The sequence below is a fragment of the Perognathus longimembris genome, chromosome 10, assembly GCF_023159225.1.
Source record: "Perognathus longimembris pacificus isolate PPM17 chromosome 10, ASM2315922v1, whole genome shotgun sequence".
Taxonomy (NCBI): domain Eukaryota; kingdom Metazoa; phylum Chordata; class Mammalia; order Rodentia; family Heteromyidae; genus Perognathus; species Perognathus longimembris.
In genome coordinates, this window is record NC_063170.1 from 65,400,210 (window position 1) to 65,424,423 (window position 24,214).

Here is a 24,214-nt window from a genome sequence, read left to right on the forward strand (position 1 = left end):
ATTACCTTGGACCCCATTTGCATAGTTATGCTTTTTCATTGACATTATTTAAAAAAGAAAAAAAGTCTTGGACTGACCTTTGAAATGTTGAAGAAGATCCCTCAGTGAATTCATACTACTTCTCCAGCCCTTAGACCCTAACCTCATCTGTGATTGTTTTTTTTTTTTTTTTTGCCAGTCCTGGGCCTTGGACTCAGGGCCTGAGCACTGTCCCTGGCTTCTTCCCGCTCAAGGCTAGCACTCTGCCACTTGAGCCACAGCGCCGCTTCTGGCCGTTTTCTGTATATGTGGTGCTGGGGAATCGAACCCAGGGCCTCGTGTATCCGAGGCAGGCACTCTTGCCACTAGGCCATATCCCCAGCCCCATGATTGTTTTTGAAACAGAGTCTCCCTGTGTAGCTCCGGCTGGCCTGGAATTCCAAACCCACCTGTCTCTCATTCTGAGTGCTGAGATTACAGCATGTGATATGAGGTCCAATCAGTGGTTCTTAGAGACTGTGGAGGATGAGGAAAACGTTAGTGAAGGATTATGGGTTTTAGATAGAAATAGTAAACTGAACCTTTAAAAAAAGACCTGCACAGTTCTTTGTATTTTGCATGTTTGGTTTGTAGAGTCAGAATTGCAGCGGTGGGAGCTCTGTTTGCCATATCATTGTGCAGCTTCAGTGACTTTCCAGAGTGAAAAGGTTGAGACAAATGAGCTTTTTGTAAATATCAGACTTAATGTCTTCAATTCGCCTTAAAAATTAAGAACAACTTATGACATTGATTTCCAAAGTTTGTGGAGCTTAATTTCCCACATGAGGGGTTCCATTGAGTTCTAAAAAGTTATGGTGGCCACTTACGTAGCTGTTCAGTCTTAAAATTCTTAAGGGATTTCCAACAGAAATGATAGCTCATTTTTGCTGTTTTATTAAGAGGTACTTGACGCACATAATGCTTTCTTGTGTTGGTCATTCTATAAGGAAACACCACTAGACTTGCCTGTGCCGGTGAGCATAGGGATGAAGTGCTGCCCAGTGCTAACTATTCTAACAGTTATTGCACCACAAGCCACTTGCCTATAAGTGCAATGCATATTGAGCAATCCTGGGAGGGGTAGGGTATAGATATAGATAGATGAAATAAGTGATCGAATTTGCAAAAATATTATAAGATACACTTTTGTAAATATTTTAAAACAATATTACAAATTTTTCTTCCTTTTATTTTTATTCTTTGGTTGGACATGGGGCTTGAACTCAGGGCCTAGGCACTAGCCCTGAGGTTTTTCATTCAAGGCTAGTGCTTAACACTTGGAGCCACATTGCCCCTAATATTACAAATTTTTCTACACTTTTTTTTTTGTGTGCCTGTCATGGGGCTTGAACTCAGAGTGTGGGCACTACTAGTGAGCTTTTGTGTTCAAGGCCAGTGCTCTACAATTTGAGCCACACCTCTGCTTCTTTTGTTGCTCTTTTGTTGATAATTGGAGTTACTAGTCTCTGCTGGCTTTGAACTGCCATCCTCAAATTTCAGCCTTCGGAGTAGCTGGGATTGATTATAGACTCCATTGTTTTTTAGGCGATGTAACCCAGGCTGGCCTCATACTTTTGATCTTCCTGCCTTGGCCTCCCAAAATTTTGGGATGACAAGCTGCTTATCACTGCTCACACTTTTTTTTTTTTTATCCAGCTCACACTTTTGCAAATCATTATTAACTGGAAAAGTATTCCATGATGACATTCATTACTTGAGAGATCTAGGAAAATGTGGTATTTGGGAAGATTATGGAGGTCTGAGTCTTGGTTTTGTTTGAAATGGGGTCTTGTTTGGTTTGTAGCCTGGGCTGGCTGGCCTTTGGCACTTGAATGAGAGATTATAGGTATTTTCCATTGTGTCCTGAGTAGTCATTTTTTTAGACAAAGTAGAAAGTTTAACTAAGTAGTCTAGGTTTTTTTTTGGCCAGTCTGGGGCTTGAACTCAGGGACTGAGCACTGTTCCTGGCTTATTATTATTTTTTTTTTTTTGGCCAGTCCTGGGCCTTGGACTCAGGGCTCGAGCACTGTCCCTGGCTTCTTCCCGCTCAAGGCTAGCACTCTGCCACTTGAGCCACAGCGCCGCTTCTGGCCGTTTTCTGTATATGTGGTGCTGGGGAATCGAACCTAGGGCCTTGTGTATCCGAGGCAGGCACTCTTGCCACTAGGCTATATCCCCAGCCCCCTCCTGGCTTATTTTTGCTCAAGGCTAGCACTCTACCGCTTGAGCCATAGCGCCACTTCTGGCTTTTTCTATATATGTGGCACTGAGGAATTGAACCCAGGGCTTCATGTGTACAAGGCAAGCACTCTACCACTGGGCCATATTCCCAGCCCCTTATTTATTTATTTTGTAGAGTTCCTATTGCTTTTTCAATGCTGGGGATCCAGTGTAGAGCCTCAAGTGGTCAGGCATTCGCTCTGCCAGTTAGTGGTGCCCCAGCCCTTGAGATTTATAGAGCATTTTAAAATATAGGCTTCCTAATCATGGACTTTTGAGGGCTGTTACCTTTAGGGACATGAATTACGCATATGTCATGTGTACTGTCATGTTTGTGTGAGTTAGGCATATGGCACGTGTACTGTCGTGTCTGAGTTATGCAAATATTTTGTGTAGGAATTAGGAGGAATGTTGTGGACAGTAGGAATAGTGGAAACTTGCTTTTAGACAGAGAATTGTCTGCCTGTCATTATCAGTTAGTGAGCTTCTACCTTTATTATGTAAAATGCAGAAATAGTTTGAGGTTTTTTTTGAATTTTCCTGTCCTCTTGTCTTCCTAATTTAGGATTGATTGTATTACCTGTCACAGTTGTTACCACATATGTCTTTGTCCCTCTTAGAAATACAAGTTGCACCAAGATGGCCATGGCTTTGGGCTTTTTATGATGCTGTAGCCCAGTGCCTGCTGCATCATAAGGTCTTTAAATATTTACTGAATGAATGACTATTAGAACAAAGTGCCTTACTTTGTCTACTTAAACTGTGGAAGGAAGGCTCTGTGAGTTCATAAATGTATCTCCTGCACAGTCATTCGTGCCTCTTGACATCCATGAGTGGTATAGAACTAATTCCTGGCTTTACAGTTGGTCCAAAATCCTTTTGGAGCTCCTCCCCTTGCCCTCACTCCTAGGATGTTGGGGTGCTACTTGAGTAAGACTGTTTTCAGACTCGGGATCATAGCAGGAATTGCTGTTGTGCTGTGCTTTGAGAGTAGAGTGGGTTTCATCCATCAGCAACTATGCCAAGGACTAGCTTGGATATAATTGGGAGCTTGTGCTTCTCTGATGGCTGGGGGCAGGGTACGATTGTTCTAGAAGGAACAGCAGGAAAGCAAAGGTAGTCTAGCTGGACAGTCGAAAGGTTAAGGGGACACTTGCAAATGGGTCTGGAATTCACCTTCAACCTAGCTTATAAAATAGGTGAGTTGTTAGGACTTTGGGCTTCTTACCTTCATATTCATCCTTTTAGGGCCTGGCCTTGCCACTTGATAAGCACAAGTCTTCAAAGTCTTGTGACCAAAACTAGTTTTGCAATAAGGTATGATCTGTTCTAGTGTTCCATATTTATTTTTAGTTTCCTTTGGCTTTGTTGCTAGATGTTGCATGTTAGCTTTGCTTTGCGGGTTAATACTTTAGTAGCTTTCCTATGAAGACCTGCATAGCTTAGTATTTGTCTTGGCAGAATATGGAGGAGGGGCTCAAATTTCCGAGGAAATTAGCAGGATGGATGTGGGGAGAAGGATGAAGAAAGTCGGCCTTGGGTGGAGGTGTTTGATGTCCAAGATTTCAGGCCAGGATTCTTTGCCTTCCTATGTTTGATCTGTTGGTTCTCTTCCCTTGGATAGGCAGCATTGTCTCACTCATGATTCCAGTCTCAGAACTGTGAAACCGTGCCTCATCCCTTCCTCCCTCCTTTGTTTTTATGACACTTACTCAGAGTTGTATGTCTTTATCTTTGCTTCCACTGGGCCTGACTCCATAGGTGCTGTGTGGTTGTTGACTGAACAGGATAAAGTCCCATCGGGTAATGTTTCAATAAGTAGGAATTCAGGAAGGCCTGAATTTGAGTTCTGAACCCGCGAAGTGCTGTGGTGCCCCCCCCAGCTTGTTTCCTCCTTGGAGCTGTGGGAATGAGAAGAGTCTCCTGTTCACTTGCCCTTGGGTGAGCGGAGAATCTGTGTTTCCTAGGTAATTACCATGTGGTGACGTTGTACCTGGGGTTAGGACTGAGCACGTGTTCTCCGTAGATGGAGAGGTACATGAACTGGAGCCCCTCGTCTCACAGGTGTGTACTGAGGACTCCCTTTCAGGGGGTTTCAGGACGGAAACACTGGTCACAAGGCACCAGTTTCTGATTTTTTGATGTGTGTGTGTGGGGGGGCAGGTGATAGGCTTTCTCTACATTGCTCATGCTGGCTTTGGACTCAGAATCGTTGCTGCCTCAACCTCTCTAGTGCCAGGATATAGGCTGTGTGCTACCAGGAATGGTTAATAGTAATATAATGGTGATGATGATGATGATGATGATGATGACGACACTCTAGCTATGTAGCCCTGGCTGGCCTTGAACTCTATTTTTTTTATTTTTATTTTTGGCCAGTCCTGGGCCTTGAACTCAGGGCCTGAGCACTGTCCCTGGCTTCTTCCTGCTCAAGGCTAGCACTCTGCCACCTGAGCCACAGCGCCCCTTCTGGCCGTTTTCCATATATGTGGTGCTGGGGAACCGAACCCAGGGCTTCATGTATATGAGGCAAGCGCTCTTGCCACTAGGCCATATTCCCAGCCCCTGGCCTTGAACTCTAGATGATTCTCCTGTCCCAGGCTACTGAGTGCTGAGATTACTGGCATATGTCACTATACCTGACCCGAATTTCTGACTATTGCTGAATACTTTTTGTTCTGAAAGAGAAATTGAAATGATGATAATCTGCTAATTCTTTGCTATTAGAAGTACAAGGATACTGGTGCATCCTGCTGAAAACTTTGCTGGTGTATTTGGCATGTCTCCCTGTTGAGAATCTTTTTTTTTTTGGTCAGTTGTGGGGCTTGAACTCTGGGCCTAGGCACTGTCCCTGAGTTTTTTAGCTCAAGGCTAGTGCTCTTCCACTTGGTCATGGCGCCACTTCCGGTTTTCTGGTGGTTAATTGGCAATGAATCTCACAGACTTTCCTACTGGTTTTGGATTACAGGTGTGAGTCACCAGCGCCTGGCGATAATTTTGTTTTGTTTTTGCCAGTCCTGGGGCTTGAACTCAGGGTTTGGGCACTGTCCCTGAGCTTTTTTTTTTGCTCAAGGCTAGCACTCTACCACTTGAGCCACAGCGCCACTTCTGACTTTTTCTGCTTACGTGGTGCTGAGGAATCAAACCCAGGGCTTCATGCATGCTAGGCAAGCACTCTACCACTAAGCCACATTCCCAGCCCCTGTTGATAACTTTGGTTGTAGCTACCAGTTTGGGCTTGGTGGATAAGTTTGTAATTGTGCTCTTTTGAAAGCAAAGTAGAAAAGTAAGCGAGTCATCTGTTCTCTCAGTTGACCACTGAGGTTGTATTTTGTTGTTGTCTTTTAATATCCTAATACTATCTTCATTCTTCTCCGTGAATAACCCTTAAGTGCCAGAAGCATTATACTTATGCTGACAGTATTTTAGGACTTTGAAGTTGAGACTTAGCTTTGCATTCCAGTTTTGCCACTACATAGCTGTGTTTATATAACCCGGTTACCTTAACCTCACAGTTCCTTTTCTGTGAGGCCAGAAATGTGAGTAACATGCTGTTGTTATAACTTTTATTAATTTTTATTACTTTAAACCAGTAATGGCCACCCTACCTAATAACAGTGTGCATTCCTCTTCTTCTTATTGTTATTTTTTTCCTTACGATCTTCCTGCCTCAGCCTCTCTTTTGCTGAGTTTATGGGATTGTGCCACTATCCTCGACTTGAACTTGATTTCGTTTTGAACACAATTCTGGAGTGTACGTGTGTGTATGTGTACACATATGTATATACCAGTACCAGGACCTGAACTTGAGGCTTCCAGATCACTCGATTTTCTTGCTCATGCTTGGTGTTCTACCACTTGAGCCATTCCTCCAGTATTAGTGTATTCTCGATGTAGATCATGTGTCACTCTAGCTTCTTGCTGCACTTTGAGTTCCTTGCCCCACGCTTCGCTCTGATGCCAGTGAGTGGGATCGTAGGCAGTTACTGAATAAATGATGATGTTAGTATCGAGAATGCACTGCAGTTTGGAACCCGAGCAGCATTGGAGTTCACGTGAGGGACGAGCTTCCCTGTGAAGGTGTGGATAATGCTGACGGGGCGGCTTTAGAGTGTTTAGGTTTCTTCAGGGCCAAGCAGAGACAGTGGAAAGGAGGAGCCACTGCAAGAATGCACAGGTCAGGTGTGGCGCATGCCTGTAACCCCAGCCATCAGAGCACGTTCAAGGCTTACCTGGGGTCCAGCCAGACCTTGTCTAGGAAACAAAAACAAAGCTGGCGGGGAGAATGAGGGTGTGCCTTCAGGGCACCTTCTGGAGCGTTGCTTAGTCCTGTGTGGACCCGTGGGTGGGCACAGACCTTTCCTGCTAATGTGTGCACACACATACCATAGCTGAAAGTGGGCTGCTTTGTAGCTTAAGCTATTGGAAGGGAATTAGTAACCTCTGCTTTTTATGCATTTTGATCTGAGTAACATTAGTATTTTAAAGCATGTAATGTTACTGAACAGTCTGTGGTGGGTGAATGAATACACAGAGCTAAATCCATAAGATACTGTTAAGGAAAGAGATACTGATGCAAATTCATATGGCAAAAGGGATTAATAGGTAAAGACTAGGTTTAATGTCTCTTATTGGCCGTGGTTTACTTCCTGAAGTCTTGAAACACTTTTCTTTTTCTGGTGGTTGTGGGATTTGAACTCAGGACCTTGTGCTTGTTAGGCAGAGATTCTGCCATTTGAACTATACCTCCACCCTTATTTTCTTGAGTTATTTTTTAAATTTCCCAGGCTGGCCCAGACCACAATCCCGCGTCCACTTTCTGTGTAGCTCTGATGACAAGCATGTGCCAACCTGCCCAACTTTTAAAAATAATTGATTGAGATGGGACTTGAGGGTCTTTCCAGGCTTGGTCAAACCTCCTGATCTTCTCCACCTGCAGGGAATCTGAGATAACAAGTGAGAGCCACCAGCTCTGGCTTGTGTTCGTTCTCCCCCTCCTCCCCCCACTCTCCCCTTCTCACACCCCTCTCCTCCTCCTTCTATCCCCTCTTTCATTCTTTTTCTTTCCTCCCCCGCTTCCTGTCTCCTCCTCTCTTCCCCTCTTTTTTTCTTTTCCTTCTTTTAAAACTGGCTCAGGAGGGGGAGAGAGGGACTCAGGTTATGGAGGGGCTGCCTAGCAATAGCAAGCTGGAGGCTTTGCGTTTAAGCCCTAGCACCATAAAGGAAAGAGAAATAAAAAAGAAGGAAAGGGAAAAAAAGCAAGTCTGGCAGATGGCTAAAGCTAAAAAAGGGAGGATTGCCTATTCCTTTTCTGCTGTTCTTGTTTAATTGAAGGCCTAAATAGCCACTAATGGATGTTGCAGTTTCATTTAGTAAAGTTTATTTCCCTGGAAGTCGAATATTTACAAAATGCTTGTCACCAGCAGCTAGATGTCTTCACAGCTTAGAAAACGCTCGGGTGTAAGTTCCTTCAAAGAGAGGGAGCGGAACAGCAAGCATCCTTGCTGGGCCAAGCATCATATTGGGCCGGGGGATTCTGAGTCAGTTTTGTTCCTGTGGTTGCGCCATCCTGAAAGGGGTGAGTGGGTCAGTGTATGACGCAAGCCCGCAGGGCATCCCGGGGTCCCTTCCTTGCAGGAGTAGTTTGTGATCCTCATTTTGAGGATCTGGGCGGCCATTTCTTTCTTTCTTCCTTCCTTTTTTTGTAGTCATGGGGCTTGAACTCTGGGCCTGGGCGCTGTCCCTGAGCTCTTCAGCTCAAGGCTAGTGCTCTGCCACTTAAGCCACAGCACCACTTCCGGTTTTCTGGTGGTTAATTGGAGGTAAGTGTCTCACTGGCTTTGCTTCCTGGGCTGGCTTTGAACTGTGATCTTCAGATCTCAGCTTCATGAGTAGCTAGGATGACAGGCGTGAGCCACTGGCGCCCGGCCTGTGAGGTGATTTCTTTCTTTTTTTTTTTTGCCAGTCCTGGGGCTTGGACTCAGGGCCTGAGCACTGTCCCTGGCTTCTTTTTGCTCAAGGCCAGCACTCTGCCACTTGAGCCACAGCGCCACCTCTGGCCGTTTTCTGTATATGTGGTGCTGGGGAATCGAACCCAGGGCTTCATGTATACGAGGCAAGCACTCTTTGCCACTAGGCCATATCCCCAGCCCCTGTGCAGTGATTTCTAAGAGGAGTATTCCCTTTCTGGCTTGTGCTCCAGCAGGTGAATGTCGTCTTTAATGCTCTCTTTAGTGACTATTGGAGCAGGTTTCCCGACTGCTTAGATGTGAAGGAGAGGGGCCTGTTAAAATGACACACAAAGGGAAGTAGTATGATTTAGACGGGGACACCCCGCGAGTGGGACCTACTGCTTCCTCCGGGTCTCTGAACACGATTCACAGGGGAACTGCCACAGTTCCTCTTGCTGGCAGATGAGTCGGGCTGTTCACTAGGAAGTGAATTCAGACAAGGAAGTGGGAGTTTCCTGGCCCTGGATCGGTGTGCTGGTAAGGGAAGGCGTGGTGAGCACTGGCAGGAGTCGTTGGAGTGATCGCTCCTCAGGAATAGAGGTTAGCACCTAATTGGAAGTGGTTTGCAGAGCAGGGTAATCCCCGGGCTGCCTGCTAAAGGAGGTCGCTGCCAAGCAGCTCGTTGGTATTAGCAGACAGCTAGAATTAATTAGTTGTTTCAGATGAGTTAAAATTGAGATGATCACCAGATATTTAATTAGCTATTGGAGAGCACGTATATACCGTTACATTTTACAAAAGGTTGTTATCTAGAGAATTTTTATCTGATATCTAATGTCAGAGAAATCGTCTTCCACTAAGTTCTAATGTTTTTATCTAAATAGAATTTAGGATCCTGCTGTTTGGGGCATTGTGTATGATGACTTTGTATCTAAAACCTCCCAATCCTTTACTTGAAAACTAAACAGACCTTTCAACTACTGTCCTCAAGGCAAACTTGATTGCTTAGAACATTCCCTTAAACTTAATAGCTGCATGAAAAACATGCAAAACAAAGCATCCTCTGCAATTAACTCTAAAAGTTGAGTCTTTCTTCCTTAACCCTTGGGTTTCAAGAATTCTCAGCCCAGAAATATCCCGAGAACCCTGGTGCCAGCTCAGGGGCTGTGCTAGAGTGGTTTGTGAGGAACCATGCGGCAGTTAAGGGGTGAATACTGCATCTTCTAGTGCTTGGTGGGCCTGCTCGTCTCACAGAGCAACGACGTACCATTTTATTAGAAGCGTTCTGTTCTGGAGCCAGAACTTCTATCTGGTGGCTTTGAGAGTCTGGGAAGGGAGAAACAGAAGAGCAGCAAGTCTTCCGGGTGATGGAGGAAGGAGAGGGGAAGCCAGATAACTTTGTGTTCAGAATGACTGGCTCTGTCAAGTGTTTTCTGTAGTTTTGTACAGTTCATTGTGACATAGCTGGTCCTGAAACTCAGATACCCTGATTGTCAAGCAGTATGACAGGTATTCTATAGAAATTACTCTATTTAGTAGATTACATATTAATACATTTATTTATTTAGTGCTGTGCTGGGGCTTGAACTCAGGGCCTGGACTCAGTACTTGAGCTTTTTTTGCTCAAGGCAAGTGTTCTACCACTTGAGCCATTGCACCAATGCTAGTAGTTAATTGGAGATAAAGAGTCTCATGAACTCTCCTTCCCAGGCTGGCATCAAACCAAGTAGATTTACAGGTGTGAGCCACTGGTGCCCAGCTAGATGGTAGGTTTTTTTTGGCCAGTCCTGCGGCTTGAACTTGGGGCCTGTGTGCTGTTCCTGAGCTGCTTTTGCTCAAGGCTAGTACTCTTACCACTTGTGCCACAGAAGCACTTCTGGCTTTTTCTGTTTATGTGGTACTGAGGAATAGAAATCAGGGCTTCATGCATGTTAGGCAGGCACTCTACCACTAAGCCACATTCCCAGCCTGTAAATTATTAAAAAAAATAATTCTTACACATAAAAAAATACACATTTTAGGGCTGGGAATATGGCCTAGTGGCAAGAAGCTCTCAGTTCGATTCCCCAGCACCACATATATGGAAAATGGCCAGAAGGGGCGCTGTGGCTCAGGTGGCAGAGTGCTGGCCTTGAACGGGAAGAAGCCAGGGACAGTGCTCAGGCCCTGAGTCCAAGGCCCAGGACTGGCCCAAAACAAACAAACAAACAAACAAACAAAAAAACCACATTTTAGCTGGGAGACTCATGCCTGTAATCCTAGCTACTCAGGTGCATGAGGTCTGAAGCTAGCTCAGGCAGGCAAGTCTGTGAGATTCTTATCTCCAATAAAGTATGCAGAAACAGGAGTGTTACTGTGGCGCAAGTGGTAGAGAGCTAGCCTTGAGCACAGAGAGGCTCCACAGCACCACTCATGCCCTGAGTTCAAGCCCCAGGATGGGGGTGGGGGAGATATGTGTGTGTGTGTGTGTGTGTGTGTATGTATATATATAAATAAAACCATAATCAAATTTTACACTTATGGGTGTGTTGTGGTGTTCCAGTACTTTATTGTGTAACGTGGAAATGAGGTTAAACATAGCCACTTCCTTTAATCAATCAATCCATTAATTTCCCGTGCTGGGAATGGAACCCAGAGATAGCTGAGATGTGAGTTGCTCGCTCTGTCTACTACTAAGGTGTTCCCCCACCCCCTAGTTCTTAGTGGTGAAGTCATTGCAGATCCTTTCTTCTATGTGTTTAAAATATACAGTGCATTATCATTATCTAGCGTTGTCTTGCAGATATTAAATTGTGGTTAAGGGCTTCAGAGCAGCTTTTCTTGACCACTCAGTCTCCTCATAGTACCTTCCTTGTGTTGTGTAGCACAATTATCAGGCAACATTTTTGTATTCATTTCTTAGTCTTCCTCCTCTCATTAAATAACTGAATGACTGAGTATATAAAGGGAGAGGCAGAGTAGGGAAGGGGGAACAGTAGTAAGCCATCTATGAACCACTGGGGCACGGTTTCACCATTATGCTGTCAAAGGTACCCCAAAGGCCACCAGAGGCTCACACCTGTAATCCTACCTACTCAGGAGAGTGACACCCAGAGTATGGAGGTTTGAGGCCAAGCATAAAAGTTGGTGAGACTCTGTCTCTAAAATAACCAGCAGAAAGCTAGGCTGGAAGCATGGCTTAGATGGTTGAGCATGAGGCCCTGAGTTCAAACCCCAGGACCACATAAAAGTTGGTTTATGTGCTTTAGAACACTTAAGTTACCTCCTTGTCTGCAGACGGCATACACATTGCAGGGAATTTGGATTGGCAGGGTGTGCGAGTCATTGACCGTGGTGTGTGTGCGTGTGTGACCCTGTGCACACACAGTGAGAATGGCAAGGTTCCGGATCTCTCTGGGGTTGCTGAGGTGTTTCAAGATGGATTATCTTTGTTTTTGTTGCATGTTGTGCAAGTTTTGAAAGAAAAAATCTTGGAATGTCCCAACTTTGTCGATCGTTTCCTTTAATTTGCTTCAGAGAAATAAGTTTCTGAGTTAGTTTTATTGGGTGTGATAGGCCTGTTAAACAGTTTGGAAGAAAATATGTCTTTGTTGATTTTATATGGAATCTATATGGATTCTGAAGTGTTAAAGTCTTTGTATGCTACTTGACTCACTGTGATGACTACTGAAGATTACTCACCTCCAAATAAACAAAAGCCCACTGGCATTTTGAGTGACTTTTTTTGTGGGGGGAGGGGATGCAACTAGCAAGATTTTTTTTTTTAATATAATGAGATTTTTTTTTTTTTTTTTTTGCCAGTCCTGGGGCTTGAACTCAGGACCTGGGCACTGTCCCTGACCTTTTGCTTAAGGTTATCACTCTACCACTTGAGCCACAGTGCCACGTCCAGCTTTTTCTGTTGATGTGATACTGAGGAATCAAACCCAGCGTTTTTATGCATGTTTAGCAAGCACTCTACACTAAGCCACATTCCTAGCACCATTAACATAAGAGTTTTAACTAAGGTATAGCAAAGAATAGATGTGTAGGTAGAAGATTTATGATAAAATGGAGGACAAAAATTGTCTTTGGGAATATTATTTAAGAATCGATTGTCCAAGTGTTGTGAAATTAGAAAAAATGACTGTTCCATGATCTATGAAATGTTACTGCACTGACTGAGCGCTTGGAACCTTTAGAAAGCGTGGTAAAGAGGACATCGTGTCTCATAGGAGACGCATGTCCACAGGGTCACTCTGAAAAGAGGGTATGCTAATGTGTATAGACTTCCCAAAATAGAAGGCATGTGGGCTTGGAAGGTCTGTGTGAAATTCACTTTTTAGCTTAGAAGCAAATAGCAAAATGTTGAAGGAGATGGAAGAGTCTTGAAAGGGAAACAAATCAGGATGTCCTCCAGGAGACCTTTTCCTTCCATCAAAACTACGTGAGATGTTTGTTTGCTCTCCGCAGACTTGTAAGTTAGTGTTCTCTGACTAGCAGTTACGCCTTCCATGCTTGGTCCTTACTCCTTATGCTTCTCTTCCTCGTTCCCCTCCAGTCTCTTCTTTTGTCTCCGTTTGTCCGCTGGGTCTCACACTAGACAAGCGTTCTCTGCTGAGTATGCCCGCAGCCCTCATGTTCTTTCTCTTCCTAATGTAAATTGAGTTAGTAGAGAGCTTTGGCCGGTAATTATACTTATTAGGGAAATGATAAAAGCTTAATAATGCAATAAAATTGAAAAATGAGTATTGGTAATAATAGTGATTCCCGTTTGAAGTTAAGATTTGAAGGACAAATACCTAACTTGCATATTTATTGGTTGTATGGTCTCACTTGCTAAGTGTATGCATTTTGACAATTAAAGAACTCATTGGTTTTTTTTTTGTCCAAGAGGAAAAATCTAATATTAGACATCGGTGGTGCTCCTTATTTCATTCCTGTATTTACAAAACAGCTGTTAACCAACCCCTAAATCTTCTTTTTGGGTGCTGGTGTCTAGTTGGACGGTTGGTACGGACGGTGGGTCAGCCACAGCTAGCCTTCTTTTCAGATGCAGCAGCCGTCACAGTTTATGAGCAGTCAGAAGCATTGTTATCTTTGGCATGTTGAACTATTTGCCGGGAATAGATGCTTCTCCCATCGTCTTAATTCCTCTTCTCAGACACTGGGCCTTCCTATGTTAATTTTTTCCATAGTTTATGTCCTTTACATTTTGTACCCTTTTCTGAATAAAAATAGCCATTTCTGAACTCTCTAGTAGTAAATTTAAATAAGTTCCATTGGTAGAGTAGAACTTATTGAAACATGGTCTGGTAGTATACTAATAAACCTTGGAGAAAGACAGCCAGTTTTTCTACTGCTGTAGACACTCAGTATTTTAAGTGACAAGTCTATGAATAAAACACAGCCATAAATGTTAAGAGTGGGAAGTGAGTTTGGAGATATTCCTGAAACCCAGGAAGCTGAGGTTCACCGCTGGTCACGTGGCTTGCTGCAGTCAGTCACCTGTGCTATCTTCAGGTCCTTCCACCCCACAGGATGCAGTGAAGGTCCTGTGCAATCATTTCTTCCTCGCAAAGTGATGACCAGTTTACGTGCTTATTAGGCCATTTCAGAAGACAAGTCACGAAAGCAAAGTTTTTATTTCTGGACCCTCCCTCCTAAGTCACTGTTTTGACACTTCAAGGCTTAGGTCTTAAGAATAATGTGACTTTGAACAAATGAGTTAATTGGTTTTTCTCCTCTGAAAAATAAGGATAATGCTACTTACTTATTCTGTAGAGTTGTTATAAGAATTAAATACTGGGGCTGGGAATGTGGCTTAGTGGTAGAGTGCTTGCCTAGCATGCGCGAAGCCCTGGGTTCGATTCCTGAGCACCACAAAAACAGAAAAAGCCAGAAGGGGCTTTGTAGCTCAAGAGGTATAGTGCTAGCCTTGAGCAAAAAGAAGCCAGGGAGAGGGCTCAGGCTCTGAGTTCAAGCCCCAGGACTGGCACTTAAAAGAAAAATAAAAAGGAAATGAAATTACAGGTTAGAGTGCAGCCACCAGCTCCAGAGAAGAGGCAGGTCTTCACAAGCATTGAAAGTGATGATTAAGATCCGACTGGTCAAGTAGAACATAGATCTATCCATGTCTGTAAAACCATGACCCCATAAAGCAGTATTTTGGTAGAAGAGTATCAGTGCCTCTCGGGCGTGTGATCTTACTTCCTACAGGACTTTGTAATGTCTTGTGGAACTCAAGACATTTTGGAATAAAAACTCAAGGACTTGATTGAGTAATTGGAGTTTTTGCACATTTCCAATGTCTGTTGATAATTCACTTGCAGAATAATGATGAACACAGAAGTGACTGAACACGGAAAAGCCCAGAGAGCCACTCCTGCAGGCCATTTCCCCATGGTACCACACAGAATGGTGGCTCTCACAGTGCTAGAAGGCTCTTCAAAGTGTTATCTCATTGACTTTTCTCCCTGCATCCCTTTCTCCTTCTTCCTCCCCCCTTTTGGTGTTCTCTTTTTCAAGATGGCCCACACAGGTTTGGAACTTTAAATTCTCCTACCTCAGCCTCTCAAGTGCTGGGACTACTGGCTTGTCCCACTATGCCTGGCTTTTCATTCATTCATTCATTTTTGTATGTGTGCTAGGGCTATATCCCTGCCCCCTGATTTAGCTTAGTTTGTTGCTACAACTGCTAAAAAGACTGTGAAATACTGAACACACATCAGATCATGTCCCATAAATTGTGGGTAAGAAGTTAGCAAGTATGTGTTGCACTTTAGGAAGCTTTCTGTGCACACTTGAGAAAAAGCTCATCATCTGAAAAGTTCAGCTACCTCTGGTAGCAGCTTCATCGTGTGATAGGTCCATTACTTGAATTAATGGAGGTATTATCTCACTTAGGACTTTTGCTCTTCAGAAGTTGGTCATATCACGACATGTAGTAATTACTATGAAAATCTTTATACACAGACCTGAAAAAAACCATTATTGAGTCACATGACCACGGAAATGTCCTGTTCTCTTGCCAAGACTAGTTGTTTTTAGGTGTCAGTGAAAACCGGAAGTGGCACTGTCACTCAAAGCGGTAGAGCGCTAGCCTTGAGTAAAAAAGCTGAGGGACAGCACCCAGACCCTGACCTCAAGCCCCACAATTGACAAAACACAAGAAAAAGAAGAAAAAGCAAAAACCCATAGTACCAAGTATTAGTAAGGAAGAGAAGACGGAGCCTTCTTACAGTTTTGTGGGGAGTACAAGATGGTGCAATCCCTTTGTCAATTCCTCAAAGTGACATAAGACTGTTGCCTGGTTATTTGGCTTCCGTGTGTGTGTGTGTGTGTGTGTGTGTGTGTGTGTGTGTGTGTGTGTCCAGTAGAAATATCACGTAGAACTTGTACATACATGTTCATTAGTAGCATTATTCAGAATAGTCTTGTGAGGAAAACTGTTTTCCATCAAAGTGGATTGCTTAAAAGTTCCTGCTTCGGCTGGGGGCTTGGCTTTGTTGTTTGGGTTTGTTGATCATTCTGCTGAGACTATATCTGCTAGTAATGCGAATGTAAAGAGAAACTGCTTTGGGATAAGGAAGGATTTTTGAAATGAAAGGGTTTTTGTCTTAACTTGATTTTCCAAGATGGAATTAAGACTAACTTTGAAAGACACACCTCAGATTGATCCAGAAATAACAGAGGGTGTGGGTATGTTTTGAGATCACTTATCTAATCTTATTTCAGTATTTTAATGGTCACCTTACATAAATACATCTTGTATACAAACTAGCAGATTGTGAACCTTGAGCTCAGCCAATCCTAGCAAAGGGGTGGGGCCTGCTTCATTAGGGACAAATAAGGGAGAAAGCTGCTTACTCTGCCCTTGTTTGCCAGATTTCTGTTGAAGAAGGTTTTGCCTTGGTGAGCCTTCCCTCCCTCCCTCCCTTTGTGTTTATTTTCTTTTTATTGTAAAGATGATGGGTTACAGTTACATATGTAAGTATGTAACTGTTACGTGAATGCTACATACTTATAGTGTTACCCCCTCCTTCATTTTCTCCCACTTGCCTCCCCCACCCCCCTCTCCCCCAAGTTGTGAAGTTCATTTCCAACACAGTGTCTAGTGAGTATCATTGTTGCATTGGTTCACCCTTTGCCCTGCCATTTCTGTGATTCCCCTTCCCCTCCTCAAATCCGATAAACTTACATACAAGACAAAGGGTACAGAAATAAAAAAATGGTGACAACAGGGCATAAAATAAAAGGAAAAATAAAGAACTGCAGACAGTACATTATGAAAACCACTTGTTTCCATTTCGTGGAGTTCATTTTGATAAGCTTCATTTTATGTGATCCTGTGTACCCAGCTATTGAGCTGTTGTTATCCTCTGCTAAGAATATCATAGACATAAACATGTAGCCTGTTTCTTTGGGTGTGGCTTGCTTCACTTCATATAATTTTTTCCAAGTCTTTCCATTTCCTTATGAATGGGTTGACATCATTCTTTCTGATGGAAGCATAGAATTCTATTGTGTATATACCACATTTTTTTTTGGCCAGTCCTGGGCTTGGACTCAGGGCCTGAGCACTGTTCCTGGCTTCTTTTTGCTCAAGGCTAGCACTCTGCCACTTGAGCCACAGCGCCACTTCTGGCCATTTTCTGTATATGTGGTGCTGGGGAATTGAACCCAGGGCCTCATGTATACGAGGCAAGCACTCTTGACACTAGGCCATATCCCCAGCCCCCCACATTTTCTTGATTCTACTGAGGGGCATGGCATCTGGATTGGTTCTACATCTTAGATATGGTAAATAATACTGCAATGAACATGGTAGTGCTGGTAGATTTAGTGTTGCCTTGTTTGTGGTCAGTTGCGTACATGCCCACAATTCTTTATTTTTGTGGCTACTATTGTGACTCCAGTGGTTCTTGGCGAGAGCATTTATAGCAGCCTCAAATGGAAACAATTCAAATGTCTGCCAACTAATGAAAGGGTAAAGAAAAAGCTATATATCCTACAGTAAAATAGTGTGCAGCCATAAAAGAAATACTTAGGGAAGTTGTAATCACAAACCTAGTGTTTATTCAGGAGTAAACAGACTCGAAAAATAATGGAGCACCTAGCTACAAAATGTCCTATATATGATAACTTAATATGCCACTCATAATTAGTTGGGGAAGGATAGGTTTTTAAATTGGGTGGGATGACTGTCCATTTGGAAATAGAAACTTCCTTTAAGTATGTAATCAAATTCCAGAGGGTTGAGTGTTTTGAATGTGAAAAAGTCAAATACTACTGTGAAATGTTTAATTCTACTCTTAAGACACTGAGGTTCAGAGCAAAGGGAACCAATTGATTACCTAAAATAACTGGAAAATTGCTTACTGAAGTGATTATAAATGTACTGGTGATGCTAAAGGTGTGCTAGAAAGTTACACAGTGTTATGACTCTAAACCTTGGCAAATCTAACTTACTATATTTTTGTTTGTTTAGTCCGGTCAATTCAGTGAAGATATGATACCCACAGTGGGCTTCAACATGAGGAAAGTCACAAAAGGAAATGTCACGATAAAGGTATGTCAACTTCCTCCCATGCTCTGTTTCAGTTGTCGCCATGGATGGCTGGAAAATGCACTGTTTCTCTTTGTTTCTGTGAGTGTTTGTGGTTCCTCAGTGCTGAATGGGAATTTACACTCTGAAAGTGTAACTTCACTCTAGAAGTGTTAATTCAGTATTTCTATTTGTCTAATAGATCAAAGTATATAAGAGTTTAATAAGTGCCAATTTAAAAAACAGTAAGCATGTTTGTTAGCATAAGTAAATTTGAGAAGTAAGGAAACAGAAATCTTATTTTCAGTGTTTGTGGTATTAGTCAAATAATGTTTATGCTGGAAGATAATTATAATATTGGAAGTTGAGGATTCTATTTATGGTAACAAATACCATAGCCCACTTTTTCCTTTGTTTTACTAGAAAGCCAAACATTGAAATAGAAATCATAGGAAAAAGCTCACTAGTTTTTTACCTGATTTTTCTCCCTTGCAGCTGTGCTGGTCACGCCAGGGCTTACATAAATATGCAAGTGCTGTCCTATCACCCTTATCCTCACAGACCTGAGTTTGTCAGGTTTAAATCCTGGACTGTTGTACTGTTTCCTAGGGGTAGTACTTCAGCATTATTCTGTGGTGGTTTTGGTTCATTACGTTGAAGTTTACTTTTTTACAGCTTGAAGCGTAATGACCATTTCTTCCTCCAATTCTTGTGGTTCATAAGACCTGTTCACTGGATTCTCTTGTGGCTTTTCTGAGGAAGTTCCTAATATAGTTGGGTGTATGTCTCCATGCGTATTTCATGGTGACTGCACCTGAGTTGGAAATGAATAGGATGTAGCCCCATGTCTAGCATGTTGCTCTACAGAGTAGGCATAGTAGTGAAATTCAAGTATGGTGGCTGGTTCTGTAGATCGATCACACAGTTGTTATCCTAAGACCTGTATCTTCAGTATTGGTTAGTGGACAGTGGGAGTGAGTATAAACTACCAAGCATTTACATATTAAGAGCTTGGGAGCACTTTGACTCTGGCACTGTGAAATTGAGCATGTCTCCAGTTCTTCTGCTAGTTCCCTACTCAGTAATACTTTGAATTGCGTTTATAACACCTGTCTTGTCTTGGTTTAAAGATCTGGGACATAGGAGGGCAGCCCCGGTTCCGGAGCATGTGGGAGCGCTACTGCAGAGGAGTCAATGCAATCGTGTAAGGCTCAACCTGTATCTCACACATTAAGTCTGTAGCTGCCGGGCCCTGGGGGCTCACGCCGGTAATCCCAGCTACTCAGGAGGCTGAGATCTGAGATTGGGGTTTAAGCCCAGCCTGGGAAGGAAAATTGGTGACTTTCTTATCTCTTGCCACTAGGCCATATCCCCAGCCCACGACTTTCTTATCTCAATTAACCACCAGAAGGCAGGAAGTGGTGCTGTGGATCAAAATGTAGAGTTCAAGTCTTCCCCCCTCCCCTTCAAGTCTGCATCATTAACATGAGATTTAAAGAGAATTACATGGCTGGGAATATGGCCTAGTGGCAAGAGCACTTGCCTCCTATACATGAAGCCCTGGGTTGAATTCCCCAGCACCACATAGACAGAAAATGGCCAGAAGTGGCGCTGTGGCTCAAGTGGCAGAGTGCTAGCCTTGAGCAAAAAGAAGCCAGGGACAGTGCTCAGGCCTTGAGTTCAAGGCCCAGGACTGGCCAAAAAAAAAAAAAAAATTCCTGTGTGGGGAGCATGATAATTCTTTTTTGACTTTTACCTTCATTGTCTTTTTATACTAAAAGCCTTGCCAAACTGAAAACAACCTCATTAATGTAAATTTAAATAAAAATGAAAGTCTAATTCTGTCATCTGGATATGTGGAGAAGGCATATTGAGCTCACTGTGGTTTCTTCATAGTTACATGATTGATGCGGCAGATCGCGACAAGATAGAGGCCTCTCGGAACGAGCTACACAATCTCCTCGATAAACCCCAGTTACAAGGAATTCCAGTAAGTAGGGGCGATTGGTTACTTTGCGTTTGTAATTCGAGGGTAATAGTTACACCTCACAGTCCATCCGCAGAGGTGGACACACAGGATCCCGAGATACAAAACAAAGAGTCTCAGATTTGGTGAGACTGCCTGTCGCTGTAGCCAAGCAGGCCTCTGATTTGAGGTATTAGTCTCCCTAGTGTGAGGACTAGAGGAGTGTGCCCCTCTGCCAGTTCTCAGGCCTTTTGTGTAAAATGGCATACATGGAATTTATAGAGACCCTGCACTCATCCTACTCTGTAGTTGAAAGTCATCTCTCGGTTATTAAAAAGCCTGATACAACTCAAGTGCTATAATATGTAATTATTAAACTAGGGTATGATGAGAAGAAAGTCTACATGTTTGGTACAGTTGTAATTTTTTTTTCTTTTGGTGGTATGGGTTTTACATTAGTTGGGCAGGTGCTCTACCATTTTATCCAAATATTTTTGATGTGCTGTTGGTTGAATCCCTGTATGCAGAGCCTGTGAATTTGGAGGGTTGTGTATTAATTATACTTGAAGTTAGTAAGGGGTCTTCTCTTTAAAAGTCTGGAAGGTTCATGTTTACCACATCCTAGGTCTTGTGCTGTTTATAAATGTCCTAAGCAGGCACCTCCCTAACGGCAGTGCAGCAGGGGCTCTGCTCAGTGCTGGGTGCATTGGTATGGAGCTTGTGGGTTAGATAGTCTCAGGGGCTTGAAAGATGCAGTTCTGACACTGAGCACATGGGTGCAAAGGACTTGAAGAGTTTCACATCAAAGGCTTGAGAGAATGGTGAGCTCTGGGCCCTGAGCTCAAGCCCCAGTACCACCAAGTTGTTAGAGGGAAGCTGTGGTCTAGTATGAAGGGGAGGGGGAGGGGTCTGTGAGGAAGTGTATGAAGTGAGATCTGAAGGATATATTGGACTGTGAAGGAAGTGGGGGTGGTGGTCAGGAAAGGATTCCTGCAGAGCCCCTTTCAGGCGCTCCAGGTTCCAGGGAAGAGAGCAGAGAGGAGGGCGGGGCGGGGCGGGGCCGGGGCCAGGCTCCAGCCTGGCCGTGTATAGATGTGTCCTGCCACGCCACCCCTGTGACACTAGAGGCCGCACTCCACAGAACTGAGAAACCATTTGTGGGTGGAGTCTATTACTCCATTGTAGTTTAAGGGTGTGGTGCTTCAAACCTGTAATCCCAGCACTCAGAAGGCAGAGGCAAGAAGATTGAGCACAGCCTGGGCTTCGTACTGGAGGAGAAAGGAACTTGAAAGAGGTCAACAAAGGTGTGTGAGGAGGGTTGTTCCAGAAAGCTGTTTTAATAGCTCTGGCAGACCGTAGAATATTGGACTAGGGTGGTGGTATAGGCAAGATGGAGGGATGAAAAGTGATTTTAGATGCTTAGAAGAAGGAGTCTTAGATGGAGGGTGGTACCCTTTTTGAGTTTAGGAATACTGGTAAAGGATCCGGTTTTTGCCTCATGACAAGTTTCTGAAGGTCAGACACTTGAAATATATTAGCTCATTTAATCCTTAAAACATGCTGAAGTGTGTGGTGTTAACCTCCTTAATAGCAGTTGTTATACCTTTCTTCTTCTTTTTTTTTTTTTTTTGTCAGTACTGGGGCTTGAACTCAGGGCCTGAGCCCTGTCCCTGAGCCTCTTTTGTTCAAGGCTAGCACTCTACTGCTTGAACCACAGTGCCACTTACAGCTTTTTTATTTATGTGGTACTGAGGAATCGAACCCAGGGCTTCATGTTTGCTAAGCAAGCAGTTCTACTGCTAAGCCACATTCCCAGCCCTGTTACACCTTTCATATCACTTGCACACTGGGTTTGGAATCTGTGTCTTGAGTTCACACTTGTTCTTTTTCTTCTGTAATCAACACCAGTTTTACATACTACAGATGAGTATCAATTTTATCTGAGTCACCATGGAATTCTTAGTTCTGCACAGTGAGATGTTGCTTTTCAGGGGCAGCTTTCATGTGGCTGAGTGGTAGAGTGCTCATTTGCTGTGTGTAAGGATTCAGTCGTTCCTCAAAGAAAGTAAGAATACTAAATTTGAAAAAGGAAGCGTATTTAAGTAGAAACGAATCGAACCGAAGGCTGTTGGGGAGCTCACAGGGGCTCTGGGGAGGCTCAACAAATAGGTTGGAACCTGGGAAAGTAGGCAGGTGCCAGGCTGTCAGCGCTACGCTCCTTCCATAGCATCGAGCATAGAATCAGGCTACAAATTGCGGAGCCTGGTATAGTGGCCCAACCTGCAGTCCTAGCGACGTGGAGGGGAGATTGGGGGATCATGTGTTTTATTTTTTATTGTTTTGATTGTTTCTATAAAGATGATGTTTGGAGAGATCATATAGTTACATAAGTAAGGTAAAGAGTACATTTCTTTTTAGAGAGTGTCACTCCTTCCCCCGCACTCTTGAAGTTTTTCCCTCCAGCCCCCCCCCCCAAGTTGTATGTTCATTTTTAACATAGTGTCTGCATTTGTTCACCCTTGTCCCTCCATTTCTATGCCCTCCCAAGACAGATAAATGAACAAACAAGACCAAAAGAAAAACAAAGGTAACAAAGATAAATTATGCCTCTTGTTTTCATTACTTGGAGTTCATTTTGATAATTGTTATTTTATATGTTGAGAGGCACGCAGGCATTGCACCTTTGCGTTTCTCCCCTAAGAGTGTCCTCCTTTGGTCTCTCAGTGTGAATACCTAGAGTTCTGTATAATTTATCATGCCCTGGTATATTTTAGATCTAGCTCCTGCATATGTGAGAAAATGTGCCATTTGGTTCTCTGAGCTTTGCTTAACTTCACTTAAACATGATTTTGGTTTTGGTCCATCCATTTCCTTGCAAATGACATTATTTTGTCCTTTCTAATGGCTGTGTAAAATTCTATTGTGTAGGGATCCCACAGTTTTGGGAACCACACATCTCTGATGGGCTGTTACCATAACTTGGCTCTTGTGAATAGTGCAGCAGTGAACACGGATGTTCGGGTGTTTTTATGGTATCTTGGCTTGTGATGTTCAGGGGAGGTGTCCAGGAGTGGTATGACGTTGGCCAAGGATCATGGTTGAGGACCAGCCTGGGCGTTTTGCCCACTGGCTGAGTGTGGTAATTTGAACCTGCCATCGCAGTGACAAAGGAAAACACAAATAGAATCGTAGTTCAGGGTATTCTAGGCATAAAGTGAAACCCTTTATCACAAATAAAAATGTAAAAAGGGATTTGGAAATGGCTCAAGTGGTAGAATACCTGCCTGGCAAGCATAAGGCCTTGACTTCAGTACTGCAAAAAAACCCCCAAAAACCTCTGACTTGGAGTGTGTGTACTACCCAGTAAGTTTATGTACTCCTTCTCTGGATATGTTTGGTGCCTTGAAAAATAGAACAATTAAATTTTCAGATGATCGTATTTGGAGTGTATGACTATTCATCCTTTACCATTTATACTTTACCATTAGCTTGGACTATTTCCTTATAAGTGAAATTTTAAGGCTGGATCTGGTGGCACCCACATGATTCTAACCCCAGGGAGGCCAAGGAAGTAAGATTGAGAGTTCAAGGCTAGCCTGGGCTGCACAGGGAGACACTGTCGCGACGGCAACAACATGATACTCTATAGGACACCAAATTTTGAGAGATTTTTCTCACGATGTCGGGATCTGATGGACCCCTATTCCTTTGTGTAGGGATCTGATGGATCCCTTTCTCCCCAATTACCCGGGGAGAATGCCCGAACCCCAAAAACTATGAGAGAGCACTCGGCCTTATTTCCCGCCCACGGGATATGAAGGCGTACCCTCGTGGACTTGCGCTAAGTTGAGGAAAGGTTACCAGAGCCTCCCCTCCCCCCGGTCCCCTCACATGTCAGGATCGGCGGGAAAAGACTCCAGGGAAACGCCGTGATGGTGGAATGCGTCTCAAAGGGGGACTTATATAGAGGTGATGGCGGGAAAGAAAGGGGGCTGGCCAAAGGGCCAGTCATAGGCTAAAGACCATGTCCATCAGGTGATGTCATGAAACTTCCTTTGTGGGTGGGACAACCCCGTCATGGTGGCATGCACGTGTTCACCCCCCAGGGGCGGGGGGGGGCTTCTTTTCCGGTTGAGGCCGGAAGGTGGGAGGGGCTCCCTCCCACACTGTCCCAGGGCTGGGGGACGGGCAGTGTCTCGCTCTTGGCGCCCTTTCCCCACCAAGGCCAAAACAGTCTCCAATGTCACTGTGTGTCTGAGGATGCCCTAAACACTGTTATCCTCTTGCCTCAGTCTCTCTGAAGTTACAGACCTGTACCACCATGCCTGTCTGACTAGTTAGGTATGTATGCAATACATATACATGTTATATACACCCACATACATATACATATACACACATGTGCACATACACATGTGTGTATACATACACACATGTACATATACACATATGCATACACACATGCATATACTGGAGATCGAACTCCAGGCCCTTGGCACAATAAGCACATACTCTTATCATTGAGCTATACTC

The 24,214-nt window shown here is 43.7% G+C and overlaps 1 protein-coding gene and 1 long non-coding RNA gene across 2 annotated transcripts in view; one reads left to right on the plus strand and one right to left on the minus strand.

The window, feature by feature from the left end:
* The window catches only part of Arl8b (ADP ribosylation factor like GTPase 8B), a 33,428-nt gene that overhangs the window by 2,754 nt on the left and 6,460 nt on the right, over positions 1–24,214 (plus strand). Inside the window, exons 2-4 of the mRNA XM_048356197.1 lie at positions 17,659–17,739; positions 18,846–18,919; positions 19,612–19,705. Of these exons, the coding sequence (XP_048212154.1) occupies positions 17,659–17,739; positions 18,846–18,919; positions 19,612–19,705 (249 nt within the window). The remainder of the gene's footprint in view (positions 1–17,658; positions 17,740–18,845; positions 18,920–19,611; positions 19,706–24,214) is intronic.
* LOC125358769 lies at positions 1,713–8,254 on the minus strand. The gene is made up of 3 exons (XR_007212394.1): positions 8,219–8,254; positions 6,680–6,684; positions 1,713–1,837 (listed from the first exon to the last, which is right to left on the minus strand). It is a non-coding gene; the product is annotated as an uncharacterized LOC125358769 (long non-coding RNA).